Source organism: Electrona antarctica (assembly GCF_951216825.1).
Source record: "Electrona antarctica genome assembly, chromosome: 14".
NCBI lineage: Eukaryota > Metazoa > Chordata > Actinopteri > Myctophiformes > Myctophidae > Electrona > Electrona antarctica.
In genome coordinates, this window is record NC_136795.1 from 31,503,712 (window position 1) to 31,528,711 (window position 25,000).

The 25,000-nt window shown below is 44.1% G+C and overlaps 1 protein-coding gene across 2 annotated transcripts in view; it reads left to right on the forward strand.

Moving 5' to 3' along the window:
- Positions 1-25,000, forward strand: part of rbfox1 (RNA binding fox-1 homolog 1) — a 110,546-nt gene that overhangs the window by 4,233 nt on the left and 81,313 nt on the right. For both annotated transcript variants that reach the window (XM_079520456.1, XM_079520457.1), the window contains exon 2: positions 11,031-11,333. In XM_079520456.1, the coding sequence (XP_079376582.1) occupies positions 11,031-11,333 (303 nt within the window). The remainder of the gene's footprint in view (positions 1-11,030; positions 11,334-25,000) is intronic.

The window sequence follows — 25,000 nt, forward strand, 5'->3', positions numbered from 1 at the left end:
TTAGTTTTTTGCGTGTTAAATGTTTGGGAACCCTTGTTTTTCTACGCACATTGACCACAAGCATCGGCCAGTTCATGCAGTGTATAGTCTTTTGCTAGACTAGTTGATCCTGTAAGTGATTCTGTCGGAATTGCATAGCCAACAACTTGAACTTGAGCGTCAGGGCACTGATATTTTGTCTCCAGACCTCATCATGATTTGAGTGGGCTTGTGAGAGCCACTTTAATACAAGAAATATTATTTTGTTTTTGGGGGGGGGGGGGGGGGGCCCGACATTCATTATTATTCTGTCATAGATTTTCTTTGTGTGTTACCTTTTGGCATTACAGATAATTAGCTGCTTGGTTTGGTTAGCTAGCTTGTTAAGTAGGGTAGTAGGGTTGTGGGCAGCAGAAGCTATTGACTGTGGAGAGCACATCAGTTTGTGGAGGGAGTGTTCCCTATATTTATTTGGTGTGTAAATGAATAAACAGCAGAACAAGAATTAGTTAAGGAGTCACACGTCGTCGACTGCATATGTTTTGGTTCAACAGTGTTGATTTTGACAGCAAATTTTAGTCTCTTGAATATTTTAAATTTAGTTTTAGTCACATTTTAGTCACCTGGAATGTCTAGTTTTAGTCGACTAATATAAGATTTTAGTCAACTAAAATGTATTTTGGCGGGCCTTGATGCCGCCCCAATGATGAATTTTACACTTGCTGAAAATAGTAGATCAGATCAACACTGCGGTTCAACAGCTTTTTTTAAGTGCATTTTGCCCGTCTGTTTCCCCCATCATCCTCTGGCTTGCAGCTCAGTGCATGTGAAGGAACAGAGTGGTGAGCGGAGGAGAAAGGCATGTGGCGTGTGAAGGTCTTCCTCGCTGCAGGGGTCCCTGTCTGCCATGGCCTCCTGGCTGTGACCACAACAGTGGTGGAAAGTATTATTCAGTACATTTTTAGGTATTTGTACTTGAGTACTCGAGTAATTTCAATTTCCAATACTTTTACTTCTACTCCACTATTTTTTTCTGAAAACTTTATTACTTAGTTTGTAGACTTTTTTTATTATTAATATTACAAAACATAAATGTACCACTTCAGCCCTATATACATTTGGGCTGTTTGAAAATAGCCAATCTACGAGCTCACAATTCAAAAGATTGAAAAACTTGAAAACTTGAAATGGGACATTCTGCATAATGAGTAATTTCTACTTTTGTACTTTAAATACATATATTTTGAATTCCGGGCATTTACTTGTAACAGAAGATACCAATGGGTATCTTGTAGCCTATCTAGGGTGGTCCCGATTCGTGACACGTGATCGGAAATCGGGGCCGATCCCGTCATTTTCACATGATCGGAAACGGACCAGGAGCTAAAAAAACGTGATCGGGACATCCCTAGTATCAGTATTATATCCATATCATGATATTAGACTGGATATTGTCTGTGATTTTGGATATTGTAATATGGCATAAGTGTCAAAATCAAATGATCGGATCGGGAGCAAAACAACGTGAGCGGGACATCCACGTGACCATGGGGAGCCAGCCAGCCAGGCCAGGGAAGGGAAGGGAAGGGAGGCTTCTTTGATGGCTGGATGTCAACAAAAAAAAAGCGAAAAAAAAAAAAAAAAAAAAGCACTCGGCAGTGCAGTAAGAAAGCAGCCCCTACGGGACTAGGTCTCATTCAATTACTTTACCTGGCTGTGAATGGTAGTGGGCCTGCAGTTCCCGTCAGGGGAGTTTGTAATAATTGATTTACAAATACTACTATGTGGTCTATTAAATTTCAAATGGTTTGAGCCATAACTGATCTTTGCAACAGTCCCCAGATCACCGGAGGTCATCTGCAATGGGTCTGCATGCTTTCCCCCTCAATCCAGACAAGGCCTCTGTGTCTTTTGTCTGAGTCCTTGGCCTTTGTTCTGTAGTCTGGGACGGGGATTTTGGCTCTGTGTCGTCACTGGACACTCCACATGCGTTTTGGACATAAGAACACAAAAACGATGTTATTAGTATCAATTCTCCAATTCTTTAAACATAACACTCAATCACATGGGCCTTCACTCACACTCACACAATAGGAACTAGGGTCCAATGATGCTCTTTTGTTTTCATTTTCACTTTAGTTCCAAAATTCAATTGCTCAAATAGACCATTTCTTCCAAACAAGAATGCAAAGGAGATTCCTAATTACTCCCTGTTTCATTATGATATTCCTTTATGTATATAGAGATTTAAAGGTTTCAATTTCACTGTCCATCAATGTCTCCTTTGGATTATTCATTGTTTATTACCTATTATTATTATCATCATTATTAGCCTATTATTATTATTATTATTATTATCATTCGTATTATTACCCTTATTACTATTTTCTTAAATGTTCCAAACCAAATCAATATACCTTCCCCCCTTTAAAACATGGAACATGTTTTAACCATAGCCAAAGGTACAAAGGCATCAACCATGGATTGGAACACTCAACAAAACCGTGAAAAACTGTGAAAGCCAAGCCATGCCATGCCATAGCCGGGAAGGCCAACACCGGCCCCCCCATCCCCACCCCACCCCCCTCAATGCTGAGGAGAGCGAGCAGGGAGGAGCACGCATGCAGCAACAAGTAATCGAGTAAATCTACTCCCCACCGTCGCGCGAGTGTGGACCATACACCCCTCTCCTATACCCCCCTCGGCGCTAACCCGAGGAGCAGGCATAGAGTATGGGAGCAGGCCGTGTAAAGCCCTGCCATCCCATTGGCCGGAAGGACAGAAGCCGAGAAGCGCATAGAGAGAGAGAGACCAACAATTAACTTTCACTCCACACCTAATAACCATATTCAATACATTAGTCCATATTTAATATAACAACCATCCACAATACGATCAACAGTTGCATTACCACCATCCCATCCATATAACACATAATTCACTCCCAACTTCACCAACTCCTCATGCAGCTCAAACAGAGACAACACACCCGGGCGCACACACAGACAAATAGACAGATTACACCATCCAACAGACGGACCACACAATTTATCCCATCCAATACAAATATTTTATCCTAAACAACATACACACATGGTATCATTATACCCAAGGCCCTCGTACGTTACTGGCCATGCACCGCTGGAGATATTTTCCACACGAGTGAGAATTAAAGCCTTCTTATAACCTTATCGTCACCTAAATCGCCGTCAAATATATTATTAACAGACCTGCGTATCGAACCGCACAAATCCCACCGCCTCACCTCTTAAGCGTCTTAATACAACAGTAAACCAGGCAGACCAAGGCAACTACGGTTGCTACACCCAGCCTTAAAGTCGCGGGACCGGAATAAGGGCCCTGACCGAGGACTGACGCGATCCCCGCACGTCCGTTAAGAGGCACAAGGCCTTCATATTTAGTTTTGACATTTGAAAATACAGTAATCCCACCGCGCGCCGCCCCAAAGGTAATGAGTAGCGACCTATTACACAATATACAGGACGGATCTCCCCAATTATTATCTCCCATAATCGGCACTATCAGGACGCACTCCGCGTCCCCATTATCACCCAAAACGCAATAACAGGCTTGCGGACGCCACATGCATTCAATCCATCGTCTGTTTATATGCAAATTCATTGTACAGTACATATGAAGCGGCTAAAAATACATAAAAACTTATTAAACAACTGGCCTTAAATGCACCATCCACACATTACTCATACATGATGCGGCCATATAAAGAATTCAAGTATACTGTACAATAAAGTTGTTAAGCATGACGCATTCAGTCCGTTCCAGCTGATCTTTTTGCGGAGTAAAGGGTGCGATTCAACTATAGACTAGACTGTACCAAAATAGGTTTACAGCAAACATTTCCATTACGACTTATGGAATTAATATGACTTTAGCTCTCGCCATAAAACTCCGCGTCCGGCATACATCACCAAGCCCAGCGAAATCCTGGCTGCGCTTTTGCGCACAGCCCCCCTTTCAATCACATTATACACTTCTTTACACTTTTTATTTTGATTTTATGTTTTTATATCTTACTTATGTCATACACATTTATTGTATGTACTTGTCTTTATTTCTAGCAACCGTAGTTCCTACAAATAAAGTAACATGGACTCTCTCTGCCCGCAACAAAAGGCCCTATCCCCACCATTATACAACACCCCAACGCCAAATCAATAAAGGTTCTTTCCGTTAACCTGTTCGTGGAAACGCAGTAAGCAGCCAAATAACTTACCAACGTCCCCTCGACAGGTTGTAATCGTCCGCAGCTAAGCTCGCCAGATTTGTAGTAAATTGAGTGTTGATAATAGGTGGAGATATGTACCATGCAGGTTATACAAAAAAGAGAGGCAGTCCAGGCAATGTCCTTTCTTTCCAATTTAGAGTTTATTACAGGACATCTATAAGCATTCCAAATCATGACTAAACAGGATGTTCTCTGAGAAGCCCTTATTTCAAGAACACCAAGACATATATCGAATCATGACTTACCAGTGGTGTCCTACTGGAAGCAAAGCACAACTGACACGAGGTGCTTTTTATACGGGGTGTCTATTCACATGCACTACATGCATGTGACCATGTGTGTGTGTGTGTGTGTGTGTGTGTGTGTGTGTGTGTGTGTGTGTGTGTGTGTGTGTGTGTGTGTGTGTCCATTACCAATTACGTAACCAAGGCTGTGTAACTAAGGAAGGTCTCAAGATAATAGAATATATTATAATGGTAGTCACCTCCATTGATAAACTTTCCAACATAGCCTGGGAACCCTATGACCTATTTGACCTCAGGCCGGCAGAACTGTGGGTGCACCTCAGTATTAGTGCATTAGTGCAGTCCAGCCTATATGTTTTCTTCATAAGCATTACCTTGGGTGCAGCCATGCTTAACCTTATACTTATACTTGTACTTAACATTATGCTGTGGGTGCAATACATCTGTGTGCAGTAAGAATGTATATTTGTGCCATGGTATAAAGACATGTTGTCTATACATCAAATCAGAGTAAGCCTATTTGTCTCAACAAAGGGAAGGAGAGAAGGGGTAACACAGTTCTATGGGATATAGACTATATCATATAAGTGTATTATGTGTATATGGGTTATCAATATACTACAAGTTCTCTTGCAATGCCCCGAAATTCCACTCGGCGTATAATACGTAAGTGCTACAAATTGGTCTAGAAAGCGGGCCGAGCTGCAGACGCCACCACCGCCAGTGTGCACGTGTGTGCCGTGCACTATAGAGTTAATTTAATGTAGGGAGTACGTGCAGTCGTGCAGTGATAAATCACCCTCCCTCCCCGCCCGGCTCCCCAGCCTCCCCTCGAAGCTGGGAAGATTGTGTTCGCACAGAAGCCCGACGAAGCCGGATGCACCACGGTGGATTGGAAGCCTCCATGTTGGTGGTGGGCAGTACGTTACCGCTGCGCCACCCGAGCGCATATTTATTCATTTAAAAACAAGTAGCATGGCATTGCAATGTTTGAACCCTGTGTGTAATAACTACATCTGAAAATGTTCCACCATAAAACATGATCATCATCAAGTGGGAAGAACTTTTTCCAAAAAGTTTACAATATTTGTTAAAATTACGCTTTTATGTGGACACGCCCACCAGTTCATTAAGTATGCCTGGTTTGCCTGGTGGATGGTGATGGGTGGTGATCCACCTGAACTGAAGCTGCACCCACAGTTGTATGATAAAGGGGGAGGTGCTGATAGTGTGGCATCACTATATTACTGTTTATTTCATTGGCCCGTTTGACTGTCAAGGGTTCAGCCTCCAGGAAGAAACCCTAAATACAAAGTTAATACACCATTGCACATAAAAACGACTCCAGGGTGTCTAATGACCTCATAGACACATGAAAAATACAAAAATTGTGGCACACCATCTTTAAGTCTTACTGTAAGTGCTAGAATCACATCGGGCCTACAATGATATGCATACAGTACAGTAAATATTATTGAACAATGCCCTAAACATTACCAATACTCATGAGCTAACGTGCTAACTTGAGCTCGCTGATTATTACATTTGTGTTACGGGTATAAGAGTGAAATGATTTGAGTTCTGTATGCGTGGGCCAGCAGGCATGCAGCCTAAAATGTAACTCTGAGACTGTTGAGGTTAAGGATGCATTTTACATGGCTGGAGTGAAATCTCCCCTCCGGTGTGTCAGTGTCTGTACGCCCACTGTTAAAAACCTTAACCTCAGCACATTATTTAAATGAGGGCACACGTAGAGTATACTGAGTAATATATACACATAGCCTGCAGTAGCGTACATTTATGGCCTATACACACACCCAGCCACCTTAAAAAGCTGAGGCCACAGTAAAATGAGTAGTATATACGCAGAGAGAAACTGTGGCCCAAACTTGACCCTGTTGTTATATCGCTATGTGTGTTGCTAGCTTGCAGTAAGTGAACTACAGAGTGGTCTCATGGTTTTCCTGTTGTCAGAAATAGCTTTACTGGGCTTGTTTCTGTGCCGTTGTGAGCAGAGCTGTGCAGCGCAGTTGGTTGAGTCATGAAGTTAAGTGCGTAATGAAATGTATTCAGGCCTGTAAAAAAAGGAAATGAGGGCACTGCATTAGCCGTGCTAATGTGCTAGTCATAATGGAGTTATCCCTATAGGTTTTAAGTGTTAAGGATCACATTTCTTTAAGCCGTTAATACCGGGAAAGCATCTGCATGAGTCATTCTAGATTGAAGTGTTTAGCATCGCGGTAATTTTAACCACTTTAACCATAACTTTGGCTTTGGCTGCGTGGTGAGCTTGTAGATCTGTTATTTTTGGAAAAATTGTGAAAAAGCTTTTAATAATATATACCGTATGTTTTAAAGCAAACATTTTTAACTCAAATCTCTGCTTCCGGGATTCCCTGGAACAAAATGAGATGGAGTGCCGTGGCAAAATACATATCATTTTGGGGGTCCTTGACAATAACAAGAGCCACTGATATAGCAACATACGTTTTTCAGTAAACTGTTAGGATTTAGACATTTAGTAGAACCTCAGGTCTTAACAGGTTAAATTAGAACAGTGTAAATGCTAAATCCACCCATACTCTGGAGTGTCCTCATGTTTGCCCCAGCACACACACATTGTTTGCGTGTGTGTGTGTGTGTGTGTGTGTGTGTGTGTGTGTGTGTGTGTGTGTGTGTGTGTGTGTGTGTGTGTGTGTGTGTGTGTGTGTGTGTGTGTGTGTGTGTGTGTGTGTGTGTGTGTGTGTGTGTGTGTGTGTGTGTGTGTGTGTGTGTGCGCGCGCGTGCGTGCGAGATGTGCAGTGTCCTCCATGCTCGAGTGGCTAATCCTGCTGTCTGAATGATGGATAAATTGCTCCTTATCAAACACAACAGCTCCTCAAGTCCACTCCACTACCGTGCGTGCGTGCGTGCGTGCGTGCGTGCGTGCGTGCGTGCGTGCGTGCGTGCGTGCGTGCGTGCGTGCGAGTGAATGGAGGGTCTTCTGGAGACGTACAGTGGCTGTGCTTCAGTCAGTGTCTTTAGTCCAGTCCGTTACAGCAGAGGTTCTCAACGAATGGGGCGGGGACCACCAGTGGTCCGTAAGGGGGTCCCAGTTGGTCCCCAGCTAAATGATGGCGAGTTGGTAACCAAATGGACCCTTATAGATTTTTTTACTCTTGAGACTGTGAAAAAATAAAGGGAGGCTGCAGGCTCTGCACACTTAAATCTGTGCACAATCAATGTATTGCAAGCTTTCGGTCTACTCTTGAGACCGTAAAATGAAACCACATTTCCAACAGACAAGAGGTTTCTGTCCGACAACAACAATATAGGCCTACTGTCGACCACGAGGAGCTCCTACTGTCGACCACGAGGAGCTCCACTGGAGCAGCTGGAGGTGAAACTTCAGTGGCTTACTAACTTCCAGGTTAGGATGGATGAGTGTCCTTACTTGCATGGGTACTTCCAGGTTAGGATGGATGAGTGTCCTTACTTGCATGGGTACTTCCAGGTTAGGATGGATGAGTGTCCTTACTTGCATGGGTACTTCCAGGTTAGGATGGATGAGTGTCCTTACTTGCATGGGTACTTCCAGGTTAGGATGGATGAGTGTCCTTACTTGCATGGGTACTTCCAGGTTAGGATGGACGAGTGGCGCACAGTCCTTAATTGCATGGGTACTTCCAGGTTAGGATGGATGAGTGGTGCACAGTCCTTACTTGCATGGGTACTTCCAGGTTAGGATGGATGAGTGGCGCACAGTCCTTCACTTCCCCACTCAAACTGTTTCTGCCGGTCTGTGGAATTGAACAGGGAACCTTGTGGCCACAACCACACTCTCGGAGTTACAAATGGATATCAATACTGCAATGTTGGTTTTGGGACTCATTCATTATTATTTATTAATATCATACCTTTGTTTAGAAATGTAAGTATCGGGGCGCCCGCTGGCCAAGTGGTCCAGGTGCATGCCACATATAGGCTTTGGCCTGACAGTGTGTCGCATGTTCGAATCCCGTTCATGACGACCTTTGCTCCATGTCTCTCCCCTTCTCTCTCTCCCTCTTTCCTGTCAGTCTTCACTTGATACTATCAATAAAGGCGTCACCAGACTTTCCACCTTGGAGGAAAGCCTGGTCTGTGTTCCTAAATCGCCTTTGTGGTCCGGAATAAATCCTGATTAAAAAAAGTTGCTTTGTTTTGGTACCCCCCTCCCATAGGGGCGGCGGTGGTTCAGGGGGTAGAGTGCCTGGATGGTAACCGCAAGGTTGCCAGTTCAAACCCGGGCTCCCCCAGAGTTACTGTCGAAGTGTCCTTGAGCAAGACACTGAACCCCTAATTGCTCCCGATGTGCTAGTTGGTACCTTGCATGGTTTCCGCTGCCATCGGTGTATGAATGTGTGTGTGAATAGGGTTATGTTTGTTTTTAGTCTCACCAGTCAACCCAACAAACTATTCCAAGAAGTACTTATCCTATTCAGGACAGGAACCCCTTTTGGGGTTCTTTATATTGCTATCTACAGTATTTAGCAACATTCGGCCTCAGTCCTAAATGGGTTAAAGAAACGTGTCGGATTCATACGCCACATCAAGGCTTTTATTGGGTAGAACCTAGAATTATGATGCAGGGAATTATTTGGGGTAATTCTGATTCCGCTTTTAAAGGTTTCGGCCTGATGACTACAAACCAGACTATACAACATGACGTAATTTATCATCTGCTCCCCGAAATGGTATATATGCCTCCCAGGCTAGAATTATTGGACGTTTGCCTGTTAACCCATTATTATTGAAAGTGTGAGAACTACTGATTTAAGATTCCAAGGCATTTTGTAGAATCGGCCTCAGGTCTTAATTTAATTTAAGAGAAGAGAGATGGTTCCAAAGATCTGTGTGGATATCATTATTTATTGACAATCATCCACTGCCAGATTGAAGCGATATGATATGAATCATATGATGGTGTGATGTGTGGCGTGATGGTGTGTTATATGAACCGTGACATGAACCGCTTTGAATGCAATGCTTCAGAATGGTTTATATCGATGAGCATTTTCATGATGACGAATAATTCAAGAGAAAATAACAAATTCACAGAGCTTTTAAAAACGCTGTGGAATAAAATAATATTGCTTTCGGGGCCAAACTAAAAGACACATTATGATTTTGATAATTTTCTCGGTCCCATTATTGTTTTTGTTTACCTCTGCAAGCTGAGAGTGGCCATTATCCATTGCTTTCCCTTTCATTGTATACTTCTGAGAACATCATTTTAACCACTTCATCCCTATTTTATACAGCGCTCGTATTTCCAGAGTATTGAAGGCATTGAAAATCCTACTTTGAACAGAAGTCCATGGGGCCGTGTGAAAAGAGCCCATAGCTGGGGGTGACGGACCTAGCATGTTCGTACTTAGCAGAGAAATAATTAGCCTCGCCCACAGCTGTGTGTACCGGTATTTTCGATTGGGCCTTTTGACTCAGCTTTCAGGAAGAAACCATAAATATACAAGGAAGACAGACCACTGCAGGGTAACCAGGACGCGCCCTATAAACTCTCTCTCTGTCTCTGTGTGTCCCGCTGCAGGGTAACCTGCAGGACACACCCTATAAACTCTCTCTCTGTCTCTGTGTGTCCCGCTGTAGGGTAACCAGGACACACCCTATAAACTCTCTCTCTGTCTCTGTGTGTCCCGCTGTAGGGTAACCAGGACACACCCTATAAACTCTCTCTCTGTCTCTGTGTGTCCCGCTGTAGGGTAACCAGGACACACCCTATAAACTCTGTCTCTGTCTCTGTGTGTCCCGCTGTAGGGTAACCAGGACACACCCTATAAACTCTGTCTCTGTCTCTGTCTCTCTCTGTCTCTACTGCAGGGTAACCAGGACACACCCTATAAACTCTGTCTCTGTCTCTGTGTGTCCCGCTGCAGGGTAACCAGGACACACCCTATAAACTCTGTCTCTGTCTCTGTGTGTCCCGCTGCAGGGTAACCAGGACACACCCTATAAACTCTCTCTCTGTCTCTGTCTCTGTGTGTCCCGCTGCAGGGTAACCAGGACACACCCTATAAACTCTCTCTCTGTCTCTGTGTGTCCCGCTGTAGGGTAACCAGGACACACCCTATAAACTCTCTCTCTGTCTCTGTGTGTCCCGCTGTAGGGTAACCAGGACACACCCTATAAACTCTCTCTCTGTCTCTGTGTGTCCCGCTGTAGGGTAACCAGGACACACCCTATAAACTCTGTCTCTGTCTCTGTGTGTCCCGCTGTAGGGTAACCAGGACACACCCTATAAACTCTGTCTCTGTCTCTGTGTGTCTCTCTGCAGGGTAACCAGGACACACCCTATAAACTCTGTCTCTATCTCTGTGTGTCCCGCTGTAGGGTAACCAGGACACACCCTATAAACTCTCTCTCTGTCTCTGTCTCTGTGTGTCCCACTGTAGGGTAACCAGGACACACCCTATAAACTCTCTCTCTGTCTCTGTCTCTGTGTGTCCCGCTGTAGGGTAACCAGGACACACCCTATAAACTCTCTCTCTGTCTCTCTGCAGGGTAACCAGGACGCGCCGGCTCCCCCCGACCCATCCATGGCCCAGGCCTACCCGTCGGCCCAGTTCGCCCCCCCGCCCCAGAACGGCATCCCGGCCGAGTACACCGCCTCGCCGCACCCGCAGCACCCGCAGCACCCACAGCACCCACAGCACCCACAGCACCCCCACCCGGCCCCGCAGGAGTACACGGGGGTCCAGGCAACGGTGAGCGAGCACCCGCTCAACATGTATCCCCCCTCACAGAGCCACGGCGAGCCCGGCGGGCCCGACGGAGGTGGACGGACGGTCGCGGGGACAGCCACAGTAAGACAACCCACAGGGGGCGCTCACCACCAGCAGGGTGGACTGATTTGACAGCATGTGGTTTTAGTCTAATTGGGCTCTATTTTGGTCCATGCTAAACCTCTTATGATCTTATCCCTAAACTTCTTTGCCTTTTTTATTTATTTTTTTACTATTTTGAAAAACATTTTTGAATAGTTCAGTCAGATAACTCACAAATAGATTTAACCAATGAGAATACAAGTGTGCATATAATATTTTACATTGGCATTGGGCTCTCCCTGCTCGGCACAATTAAACACCATCATGACACATTAAGAGAAGGGAGATAGATATACAATAACAACCCCCTGCAAGGGGAACAGAAATAACAGCCCACTGGTGGTGCTGGGGTGGCGGTGGGAGCAAACATCACATAACAACAACCAGGAACCATATGCAGAAGGAAGGCAGGAAGAACCATGCAGTCTAGGTGAGCTTAAATACCCCGCCCAATAGGTCAGCTGACTGCCACATCAGCGAATGACATGTGGGTCTTGCACACCCACATAGTAATGCAGCATATTAACCCCTCGAGTATATATGAATGCAGCCTTGAGCACAGCATGGAGCCCCTCGAGTATATCTGACTGAACTAACTCTGCAAGCTACGTATCATTTAAAATAGCCAATCCACGAGCTCACAACGTGTTGATGTAGATCGGCTAGTTGAACTATTCAAAAAATGATTTTCAAAATAGTAAAAAGAAAAAAGTACACAATTGAGTACTGCATTATAGGCATGACTCAGCGAAATAAGGAACCTTATGCAAGAGGTGTTGTGATGTGGAGTGCCCTGTAACATCCTGAGTGTTTATATGTCTCTGAAAGTCTACCGACACTCAGTGTTAGTACAGTGAGACGAATACACTCAGTGTTAGTACAGTGAGACGAACACTCAGTGTTAGTACAGTGAGACGAACACTCAGTGTTAGTACAGTGAGACGAACACTCAGTGTTAGTACAGTGAGACGAATACACTCAGTGTTAGTACAGTGAGACGAATACACTCAGTGTTAGTACAGTGAGACGAATACAAGAATTGTACTGTGTTTTCAAGCAGTGCAACTTGTGTCAGCTTGTGTCACTGATGTGTGCCATCTCTGAGTGAACTTAACACTAATGCTGCGCTCACACGGGCAGATGCAAAAGATGCAAAGCTTTGCATCTTTGCATCTTAAAAACGGTCAATACATACAGAGCAGTGAGAGCACAGTTAAAAGCGAGCAAAAAGTAAAGTACAGCTCGCAGCAGAGGACAACAGAGGTCAGCCATATGGCTGCCTAAACAAGTGGGTTTTTAGGTGGGTTTGAAAAATGGTGATAGAGTCCATGTTTCTTATATCGGGGGGCAGGGAGTTCCAGAGGTGAGGGGCAGAGCAGATGAAGGCTCTTGACCCCATGGTGGACAGATACGGGCTTATAGGACGGATCTGTAGACGTGCGAGACAAACACACTAACAGAGAAATGATGCTAAGGTCGTTGAGAAAAACAACACCGTGGTGATGATTATACCAAACACGACGATTGATGGACGGATAAATAAATAAACAAAGCAAAGGGGCACAGCTGTTTTGTACTGTAACAGCTTATACCTGCTCAATGCAATGACAACGCCAGATGGAGACGACAGGATAGAAGTGCACGTGTGCGCACGCACGCGCGTGCGTGGCGTGCGTGTGCTCATAACTAGACTTGTGAGGGCCAAAAATGTCCCCACAATTATCCTAGAATTTGAGAAATAGTTAGGCTCATTTTCCTGCATGTCCTCATAAGATGAATAATGCAAACGATTTGTGAAGTGTGTGTGTGTGTGTGTGTGTGTGTGTGTGTGTGTGTGTGTGTGTGTGTGTGTGTGTGTGTGTGTGTGTGTGTGTGTGTGTGTGTGTGTGTGTGTGCGTGCGTGCGTGCGTGCGTGCGTGCGTGCGTGCGTGCGTGCGTGCGTGCGTGCGTGCGTGCGTGCGTGCGTGCGTGCGTGCGTGCGTGCGTGCGTGCGTGCGTGCGTGCGTGCGTGGGTGGGTGGGTGGGTGGGTGGTTGAAGAGGTAGGACGTTGGATACAGCAGTCATTATTCACAGCACATCTACTTAACCACTTAATCCCTATAGGGTTGACCGGAGTCCCTCAGAGCTCGAAACTAGTGTATTTTAGATTTTCTTTTACTATGAGGAAAGCTATATGCGATGCGTTGTGAGCTTCTCCATCTGCTATTTTCCTTGCAAAGAAAAACAAAACAAAACAATGCAAGCGTTTTCAAAATCACTTCACAGCACCTCTCAACAATAATGATTTTACTGCATGAAGCTTTGACCCGCCTTGTCTAGCTGTGTGCTCACTAACATGTGGTGATCATTGACGGGTTGATGTGCCGTGCGGCTGATGAGTGAGTAACGCAATATGGGTGTGAGTGCTGACATTCGACCGGCACTCCTCCGAAACACGCTTGGCATTTCTTTGAACACAAATCAAAGCGAGCGTAGTGGAAGCCTGGTTCTGATGTTGTCCGTGTTCCGTTTAGTTGTGTAATTCATAGCTTGTTTGTTTATGTTTTCCTACATTTACAACTGTGAACCCACAGCCGCATTTCAATCATGGCGATTTATTCGAGCACAATAAACTCTTGCACAATTTTGGACTCCAACACAGTAACCTGACAGAATGGATGGGCTTTTAACCACTATACTTTGTTGAGATGGGGGTCCCCGCCTTTTTACCCCTTTACACCAAATCTTGTTTCCGATCCACAAGCTTGTACATCTGCCTTTTTTTGTTTTTTTACAGAATGTTTGCCTACCATGGGACGCTATAGTTTTTATTTTGTATTTTATTTTATTGTACACCTATGCAATACTGATTTATATGTTGTGTCCTATAAGTCCACGGGCTGGACACCTCTGGTGCATCATGACACATAAATAAATAACTATCTATCTATATATCTGTATTCAATGAATGAATCAATCAATCAATCAATCAATCAATCAATCAATCAATCAATCAATCAATCAATCAATCAATCAATCAATCAATCAATCAATCAATCTTAGGGTTGCTAGCGTTCAAGTTGTTGCACTATACTGAAATTATGTTTAATAATAATAACTATCACAGCATGCTCATGCTCAGGTCATTCCAGATAACTTGCATTCTCACCTCAAAACAACCCGAGGCTTTCTGTCCTGTTTTCACACATTGAAATCGACTCCAATGTCAGTGCAAGAGTACAGTTAAGGTCTTGTCTTGTAATACCACCAAGAATTCACGTGCACACTTTAAATGACAGACAGATGAGGTGCCTTGTGGCTCAGCCAGTTAGTGCATGCATGCACTCATTGTCATTGGTGTAAAGTAACTACACTAAGTACGTTTACTTAAGTATTGTACTTAAGTACTTAAGCAATTTGTATGTACTTTTACTTCACTGGAGTATTTCAGAATGTCAATACTTTTACTTCTACTCCACTACATCTCAGTGGCAAATGTTGTACTTTTACTCCACTACAATTATTTGAGTATTTTATTTTTAGTTACTAGTTGCTTTGTAGATTTTGATTAGTATTACAAAACATTCATTAACCACAGTCCACTTCAGCCGTATTCAAACTTTGGCCATTTGAAAATAGCTAATCTACAAGCTCATAACGCGTTGCGATGTGGCGCATTGAATGAGCTTGTTGATCTGCTATTTTCAAAACCTTTTTATACATTTTAAACATGATGATAATTTGTGAAACGGAACATTCTGTATAACGACTATTACTTTTGGTGTGTATTTTGATGACAATAGGCCTAACTTTAGTACTTTTACTCAAGCTAATTTTGATTAATGGGCTTTTACTTTTGTAACGGAGTATTTCTGCATTGCCGTATTGATACTTTTACTTGATTGATTGATTGATTGATTGATTGATTGATTGATTGATTGATTGATTGATTGATTGATTGATTAATGTATTAACAGATTGGAGAATTACAGTACATTTCAAGCACAACTCAATACAAAACTGTTAACTGTGGGCAACACCATAAAGCATTATACACTTGTTTACAATAGGGTCCACCATTTACCATCATGACCAGAATTTGGTCAGAATTGAAAGGATAGCCCCTTGAGATGTGGCATCTCATTTTAGAGGGGGTCCCGTACACAGGTAAAAAACATTACATACAGTACAGTGCAGTTACACAAATAGACAGTGCACAATAGACAATACAGACATGTACAGATACAGTTAGCTTGCTCATCCTCTCCCACCCACTCCCCCATCCCCCCAACTTTTTTCTGGACAAGCATATTAAGAGTACAGTACAGTGACTTGAAACAGGGGTCAGAAGTAAACAGCAGTACGGGCAGTGTTAGTAGCATGAACAGGTTGTTTTGAGGTGTGAATACAGGGAAGTCCTGAAGCAGCCAGGGGAGGTCACAGATCTTATAGAAAGAGGAAGATTGTTCCAGTCAAATGGAGCTTTGTAATGGAATGATCTACGTCCGGATTCAGAGAATATTCTTCTGGGAATAGCAAAATAGGGATGTTGAGTATTTCTAAGTGGATATGGGGATGTATATGGTATCAGTGACTGTTTCAGTATATAGTGGATATGGGGATGTATATGGTATCAGTGACTGTTTCAGGTATGGATGTATATGGTATCAGTGACTGTTTCAGGTATGGATGGGGGATGTATATGGTATCAGTGACTGTTTCAGGTATGGATGGTATCAGTGACTGTTTCAGGTATGGATGGTATCAGTGACTGTAGAAGAACAGGAAATCATCATAGATGAGGTAAAATGGGAAAAAACATGGTGGGTGGGGGATTCAGATTTCGATCCAGTTTCGAATTGCAGCCGTCCGTAGGCGCCCTTTGAGAGCGGTTTTGAAGGAGTCAAGCGATTCGCATGTCTTAATGACTGTTGGTAGGGCATACCACATTTTGGTGGCATATAGGAGCGAAATTAATTTAGTCCCTTGTTTGTGCCGAATCTGGGTTGCACATGGTTTGTTGAAGTCCCTCTGGTGTTGTGGGTGTGGACTTCGTTGACATTAAGTAAAACATTTGAGTACTTTGTCCACCACTGCTCCTTGTGAGTCACGACTGAGCATCCAGGTTCAAATTAGACTCCCGTCAATGTCTCCCATCTCTCGGCCAATAAAATAACCATTAAAACAATACACAAAGTGGAATTTCTCTTTGTGATACCGCCCGGGGTTGTTTTCAGATTTTAAATTGCTTGCTTCAATATTTAGATATTTGATTCTAATTTCCATTCAACAGAAGTCTATTCAGCAACAAACTCCAAGTGAATCACTAAACACACAAGTCCCCAGCTTCTCATGAATGACATTGTCCTTATAATGAATGTGACAACCTTCATTTCTCGATTAGTTATTTAATTTTAAAATCCCTAACGTTGCACCTACTTATTTTATTTTTATTAATTTTTTGAGTGATTCTCATATCGATTTCGGCCCCCTCCTGACTCACTCTCGCACGTTCAGCCTGCAAACTTCTTCTGTGTATGCCGTCAAAGTCGATCAAAAAAACAAAATCTCCTTCATCCTCAGACGTTTTCGAAATGATTGTCTTCGGGTACGGCGGCCGCATCAAGATACGCAATGACACATCGAAGAACTGAAGGGTATAGACAGTGTCATTAGATAGAAGGCCAATATCAGTCATGGAAAGTCATGTACAGTACAATAAGTCCAACATGGAGTTTAATGTTGAAGAGGATGCCTAAAGCCATAAGCCATTAGAAATTGCATTTTCTTTATCCCACAATTTTGTAACCCTTTTTTTTTTTTTACCAATTGCCAAATTGAGGGGTGGCGGTTGCTCAGGGGTAGAGTGGCTGGATGGTATGGATGGATGGCTGGCTGGATGGTAACCGCAAGGTTGCCAGTTTTCACTGACGAAAACGAATTAAAAACAAAAAATAAACAAAGCTATTATGACTATAAAGCTATAAATATACTGAACATTTTGCCAACAAATAAATACTAGACTAAAATGTTAGGGAGGGACTGGTGGAGAAGAGTTCCAGTATAGAACTCAGTTCTATTCAGTTCTAAGTCATTTCGGATGACTAACACTAAATTTCGTTGACTAAAACTAAATCAAAATGTGCCGTCAAAATCAACACACACACTCTGTATTTCACGATTATAAACCTGTTGCAAAAGATTCGAAAAAAATAAATGATGATAAAACGCCTAGAATCTCCGTACAAAAATGCACCAATACAGACTGCCTCCTCTTCTCCTCTGCAAGTCCCTCGTTGAGTGCTGGCGAGAACAGGCGAGTGCATCAGTGGCACTTATTATGTTCCACGGTATTATCTGTGCAGCACTCTGAAACCATAACGACACCGCACACCCCTCCCGGAAGACCCCGGCCCACTGATCTCCGGGGCCACTTTTTGATTCATTGTTTTAACCCAGTTAGGCCTGACGCGGAAATAAAAAAAACGTTCGCTCTGAAAGAATATATATTCAAAGATTTGTGCCGCATTTTTACGATAAAAAAAAAATAGCAGACCTACAAGTTCATAGCGCGCCACTCGGTGGCGCGCTATGAGCTTGTAGATCTGCTATTTTTCAATAGCTAAAGTATAACATAATGCTTAGTTAAAACACCAAAAGGGGTTCCCGCCCAAAATGGGTTAATAGAATTCATATGATTTTTAATGCCTCATACGAGTACGCCTTCGCCCGGGCGACAAACATCCCGTGGTAGTCATTTGTTCGCCAGATTTATCACTCAACTCATTTTCATAAATATTTATGACGCCATTGGCCTTAAGGTGCCATAAAAGTTGGGTATTATTTTGCATAGTAATAACGTTCTCCCGCGGCACTGCGAAAAAGAAAAAGAAGAAGAGGAGGGAGGAGGAGAAAAAAATATGCTTAGTTTTATATTTCTTTGTTGGCGGAGGCTTTTGGAACTCGCAGCAGCCATGCAATATTCATCAGTAGCTATAGATATGAGGCTACAACTTGGCTCTGTGGAGAGGCAGTTAGTGAGAGATTAAAGGTTGAAACAGAATCACAAGTATATACGGTCATTTTCACGCCCAACTATAAAACACCACAGTAATCCAATTCCAGATACTTCGGAGGAAATGGGTGATTGCTCTATATATATTCCCCTAAAATTATTCGCAGTGCGAAAAAGAAAAGGCACTTTGATTGTGACATTATATACACTGAATGTATAACTATGTCCTCAGTGAGAACTGACCTGAGTTGCAACTCTACTCGCTGTGCTCGTCTGCTGCTGTTTCCTTCTCTACATGAGCTTGTAGATCGAATATTCCCCCCCCCCCCCCCGTTGGGGTTCAAGTGGTTAATGGTTACAGTAGTGTGGAGTGGATGCAAAGCGATCCGTCCTCCTTCAGACTCATGTGTTTATTAAAGCAGACATCCCGGTGCATCGAGGCGTTCCGTTACCGCTCAATTGAACGTTAAAACGTCCAAAACAGATTACCTAAACAATGGTGGAGTGTGTGGGGCGGGATCGCTGTTGTTGCCAGGCGCACATGTGCAGCGCCACTTCCTACAGCGTCTCAGGCACGGGGAAAAAGAAAGAGGCCTTATGAAAAACATAACTCAGGAAAAAGGTTGCGAAAACAAAAGGAGCGGCGGTTCGGGGCAGCCATTGTGTGGCTGCTGAATATCGTCTCTCTGTCGAGTGGAGACCTCATACATCCAAAACAGTTATTTTCCAGGATTTAAAAAAAAATGGCAAAAGTAGCAGATACGCAAGCTCGAAACTTGCTCGAAAATCTGCTATACTTTGGATGCTTTAGTGTGGTGCTGTGGTATGATCACGTTAGGGCGTTAATGTACGAAAAAACAGGAAAAGTAAAAATATGGACATAAGAGGTTTTTGCCCGACAGCACCGACATATAGCTGGTTTGAGAGGCTGTAAAGAAAGCCCAGTGGTAGGTTAACCATGGACCAACGTACTTGCGGAATGTGTTCTGACATGCTGTAGAAACACGCACGCACATGAGCGCACATACACGCATGTGTGCGCGTGCACGCACACACACGAACACACACACACACACACACACACGAACACACACACACACACACACACACACACACACACACGCACACGCACACGCACACACACACACACACACACACACACACACACACACACACACACACACACACACACACACACACACACACACACTCCGTGTGGTGGTAGAGGCAGAGGGCTGCTCTGACCTCTCTCGCATTCAACGGGTCAGACTCATTCCGGTGACATTTTATGATAAAAGCAGTAAACTGACAAAATGAGACCTCAAATCATTCCACAGATCGTAAAATGAGGGCTTTGACGGTGGTTGCAGCGGGTGAAAACGACATCTGTAAAATCTCTGTATATTGTTTTTTCTGTGCCCGTGGACAGCGTTGCAAATGCTAAACTAAAAACTTGACCACACGAGCGCTAGCGCCCTATATTCTTGCGCTGACATTCAGTGAGAATAGACCTACAAGCTCCACAAAAAATATCCAATTCATTGTTTGCAACACTTTCTCACTCCCCAAAAATGCATATTGTAACCCAATGTCAAACATTCTGACTGAAATGGCTATACCCTTCCAGTCAGACGGTGCCTTCCTGGGCACTCCATGAAATGTGGAAGTGTTGTTCTCAAACCCAAGACAGGGTGACACGTCCGCAAAAAAAAAAACTGTTCAAACACGCTGTCTAAAGAGCACTTGAGCCACCAGGGCCAGGCGAGCGAGTTGCCATATACCGAGCGCTGGGAAGTCCACTTGAGACTTTCGAATGATATGTTCCGATAGGGACAGAAACGTAAATCATCGTCCACCCTGGTCAACATGTGCCGTATGCCCCCTTCCAGTCAATGTAACTTCTGGGGATGTCCGTCCCAGAGGTCACCCGTTTGACTTGTGGGGATGTCCGTCCCAGAGGTTAATGGTTACAGTAGTGTGGAGTGGATGCAAAGCGATCCCTCCTCCTTCAGACTCATGTCAGACCCAAGAAGTTTGACTTCTTGGGGTGAGACAACAAAGGGAATGTGTGTAGATTGGAAAAAAAGGAGCCGACCATAGAGCCCTGGGGGCCCTCAGTCAACGAATTATAGGTTTACGTGGTTGAAATCAACATGAAGGACATTGATTTGCAAACTGTTTTTCATACACAAGGAACTAGTCTATACTGTAGATATCCAAAAAAAGTAATAATAATAATACGTATCTCGCTGCGGATAAGATTTTTTTAGAACAAACTTTCCCCCTGTGGTCGACCATTTTATCAAAAAGCTGCTCGCCCTATCTCACTGCCTGAAAATGTTAATGCACAGAAGATGAAGCAGCATGGCGAACCTCTCTCTCTCTCTCTCTCTCTCTCTCTCTCTCTCTCTGCAGTAGCTGTAAGTCATTCTCTCAGAGAGAGCCAGCTAGAGAGCAGAGAAAGAAAAATAAGAACCAGGGGGGTTCTGGGGGATTCGGGGGGATAAAAACGAGTCGCCGTGCATCTGGAAATGTCATCAGTTCTCTGCTCCCTCCCTTCCTCCTTCCACCCGTACACCCTCCTCTTCATCAACCCTGCTCCTCCGTAGATTCACTTTCACTTACCCTTTTCCCCCTGTTTATAATATGTCTCTCTCTGTCTGTCTGTCTGTCTGTCTGTCTGTCTGTCTGTCTGTCTGTCTGTCTGTCTGTCTGTCTTTCTCTTTTCCTCTTCCTCTTCCTCTTCCTCTTCCTCTTCCTCTTCCTCTTCCTCTTCCTCTTCCTCTTCCTCTTCCTCTTCCTCTTCCTCCCTCTCTCTCTCTCTCTCTCTCTCTCTCTCTCTTCCTCCCTCTCTCTCTCTCTCTCTCTCTCTCCATATTGTGTGTGCGTGTGTGTGTATGTATGCAGAAAGCATTCAGGGAGGATTACCTCATCCACTTGGTGTTTATAGAGCAACGTCAGCCCTCTCCTCTTCTCTCTCACTGAACTCAGGAGAAGCTAGATGTGTGTACTGTGTGTGTGTGTGTGTGTGTGTGTGTGTGTGTGTGTGTGTGTGTGTGTGTGTGTGTGTGTGTGTGTGTGTGTGTGTGTGTGTGTGTGTGTGTGTGTGTGTGTGTGTGTGTGTGTGTGTGTTGCACACCCATGCAAGTGTGTGTGTGAGTGTAGGAGGATAAAGTACATGAGAGCAGACTGAGTTTTGAACGCTCACTTTTAAATTAGATTACATCACATTAGATTAGATCATTAAATACCATTACATAATACAAAACTGTTCTCATACAGACAGATAGTTTATACTGTATATTGAGATTGTAAAATTAAATCAAATGGACCCGTAAGGGTACCACTTGTTGGGCCGTGAGGGTATTGCAAGCGTCCCCCCAAATATTGGCAAAACTCTTACGATTTTAAAGATATAATTACACTTTTGAGATTTCCTGATCCAGAACAGGGTTGAGAACCCGTGTAAGAGATTTGAACCGGAATCTATTCTGGGAACCTGTCCGTCCATCACCCTTCATCCACTTTGACTGTCACGTACAGAGGTCGTGTTTTCAGAACCATTACGACGGCATCAAGGCCTGCCAAAATACATTTTAGTAGACTAAATCAAAAGTAGATTTAGTCGACTAAAATCTTATGATATTCCGTCGACTAAAACTATATAGGCTTAACACTAAAAACATTCCAGGTGACTAAAATGTGACTAAAACTAAATGAAAACTAGTCAAAAGACTAAATTTGCTGTCAAAATCAACACTGGCTCGGTGGCAGACCGTGGTCACCCATGGCCTCCATGGAGCCGCACAGCGCTCCTGAGGCCAAATCAAACAACCTCCTTCAGAGTCCCACCTCATTCAGAACGCGTCAGGCTGATGCCTGTGATGCTTAATTGCCTGTGTGTGTGTGTGTGTGTGTGTGTGTGTGTGTGTGTGTGTGTGTGTGTGTGTGTGTGTGTGTGTGTGTGTGTGTGTGTGTGTGTGTGTGTGTGTGTGTGTGTGTGTGTGTGTGTGTGTGTGTGTGTGTGTGTGTGTGTGTGTGTGTGTGTGTGTGTGTCTGCTTGCATGGGGCCTGTTAGGAGGAGTGTGAGGACACAGCGTGGTCCTGCTCTCATCCCGGGGTTCCCACTGGCTGCTGGCATTCAGCCAAGGCCAGCACCACTAATACTATACTGGCAAACCATTGCACACACTCACAGCACAATGAGCATTCATTCATCCATCCATCCGTCCATCCATCCATCCATCCATCCATCCATTCGGGCTGAGGACCCTCTTTTATCCTCTAATAAACTGTTTTATTTCTTTCTTTCTTTCTTTCTTTCTTTCTTTCTTTCTTCTTTACATACACACATTAAGGTCATTCGTGTGTGTGTGTGTGTGTGTGTGTGTGTGTGTGTGTGTGTGTGTGTGTGTGTGTGTGTGTGTGTGTGTGTGTGTGTGTGTGTGTGTGTGTGTGCATGCGAGTACAATTCTGCATAATGAGTACTTTTCATTTTGTTACTTTTAAGTATATTTTGATGAGAAATTTGTACTTTGAACAAATTCAGTTCCTATTACCGGAATTGTACTTGTAACAGAGCATTTCTACATTGTGGTACTGATACTTCCACATGCGAGTAGATACTTCTTCCATGTGTGCGTGTGGGGAGGCTTGCGTTCAACCTACAGAGAGGAGGAGACCTTGGGGAGGCAGATGAACCGTTATCTAATGGCCTATAGTGACAGCTGTGTCTATAGGGAGACGTGAGAGCAGTGTGAACTACGCAGTGCGTTGGAAGTGCTGCTGCTGAGGGATGTGTCCCCCAGCTGTCACACACACACGCACACGCACACGCACACGCACACGCACACGCACTGCTCTTACTTGAACTCTACGGTTGACTTTTGATGGAACTTCTACAAAGTCACTTCCCAAATGGCGCCTGGCTGTGCCATCCCACCTCCCCCATAGGTTCACAACTGTTCTATAGTGGCCTTTTGGATTCGGGATTTTTGGGGATTGTGTTCTGACCCTGGGGAGATTTAAACATTTTTTATATAGATAACGGTGGAGAGAGATATGAAATATGGCAAGATAGGTACAGGGGGATTGTTCATTCGGGAATCAAACTAGGGTCTCTCGGATCAGGCCATTGTGCGCCTACAGTATGACTATGTGGTACTGTATATATATGTGCTCTAACCCTAACTCCAGCAGGCTGTCTAAAACCACATAGGACGTCCAAACAAACATTTTCCTATAATGTGTTGGAAAAACGCTTTGGTGGCAGCCGGTCTTTTGGGTATGGTGACGTCACGTGGCCGCGGCAGCCAGTCTAAATCGGTTAAATGGCTAAAATATCAGCTCTACAAGCTCACTACTACGCGTTACAAGCTTGTAGATCTGTTTTCATCAGCTGCCGATCTATTTTTTGCCATTTGTGGCGCAACGAAGCATAAGGATATAGTGGTTGAAATGATTTATCTTCACTGAACATGTCGAGACTCAAGATTCAAGATTATTAATGCTAGATCTGGTACATAAAGCGTACATACTGTGAGAGTCACATCCTTTCGTTCTGAGTGTCCTTTGGGCTCCTGCAGCGATGTTACTCAGGGGACTGAGAGCAGGACCCATTCCAGGTCAGTTGTACACAGCGCGTCCGTCCATGGAAGCAATGCTTCATCTTCACAAGAAGAAGCTGCCACATGCACTGCTTGAGCACTCCACACCGCAGCCTAAAGTAGACCCTATTGGTTCTATTTATACACTCACAGAGTTGAATTAATGTTCCCTGTGTAGGGTGCACCTGTATTAGGTCTAGGTGGGCCAGCTCTAATTTATTTTGTGTCCGAGGATGGAGACCTCATGTCCAAACGATCATGTTTGTTTGCTTTTTCAGGATTCAACTTAAAAAAAATAGGAGCAAAAGCATATGGCTTTCAGGCTAACAGATGCAAGCTCAAAACGTGGCCCATTTAGAGCTTGTTGATCTGCTACTTTTGATGCTTTTGTGTGATGGTGTAGTTATAGTATGATCATTAATTTACAAAACAACACAAAAAGTTCAAATATGCTGTATCTTGTATTGAGTATATATATATATATATATATATATATATATATATATAGGTCAGGTGCTCTCAGCAGACTCCACAGGGGATGGAGTTTGAGTCTATAGGGCAGGCTGAGCAGGCAGGAAGTAGGACAGTACAGTGCACTGTAGTATATGATACAGTGGGCTTCTGCTGGCTGTGAACCTGTACTCTGGACATCGGCGGCCATTATAGGGACAGGTGGCATTATAGGGACAGGTGGCATTGGGTGAGGAGGGCAACGGGGTTCAGGTAGGGGAGCGACGAAAACCTGTCACTCGCTGATGGATCAGCGGACCTTACAGTACACTGGAGGATGGTTCAGTACATTGTGTCATGTCAACATCCTGTACTGTACTGTACACTAGCTCAGTGGTTCTAAAAAAATTCAGGCTTTGACCCATCCATCCATCCATCCATCCATCTTCAAACGCTTATTCGTAGTCGGGTCACGCGGGCAACAGCTCCACCAGAGAGCTCCAGAGCAACATTAGTAACTTCCTCCTGGGGGATCCCGAGGCGTTCCAAGGCCAGTGAGTCGATGTAATCCCTCCATCTGTGCCTTCTGCCCCGA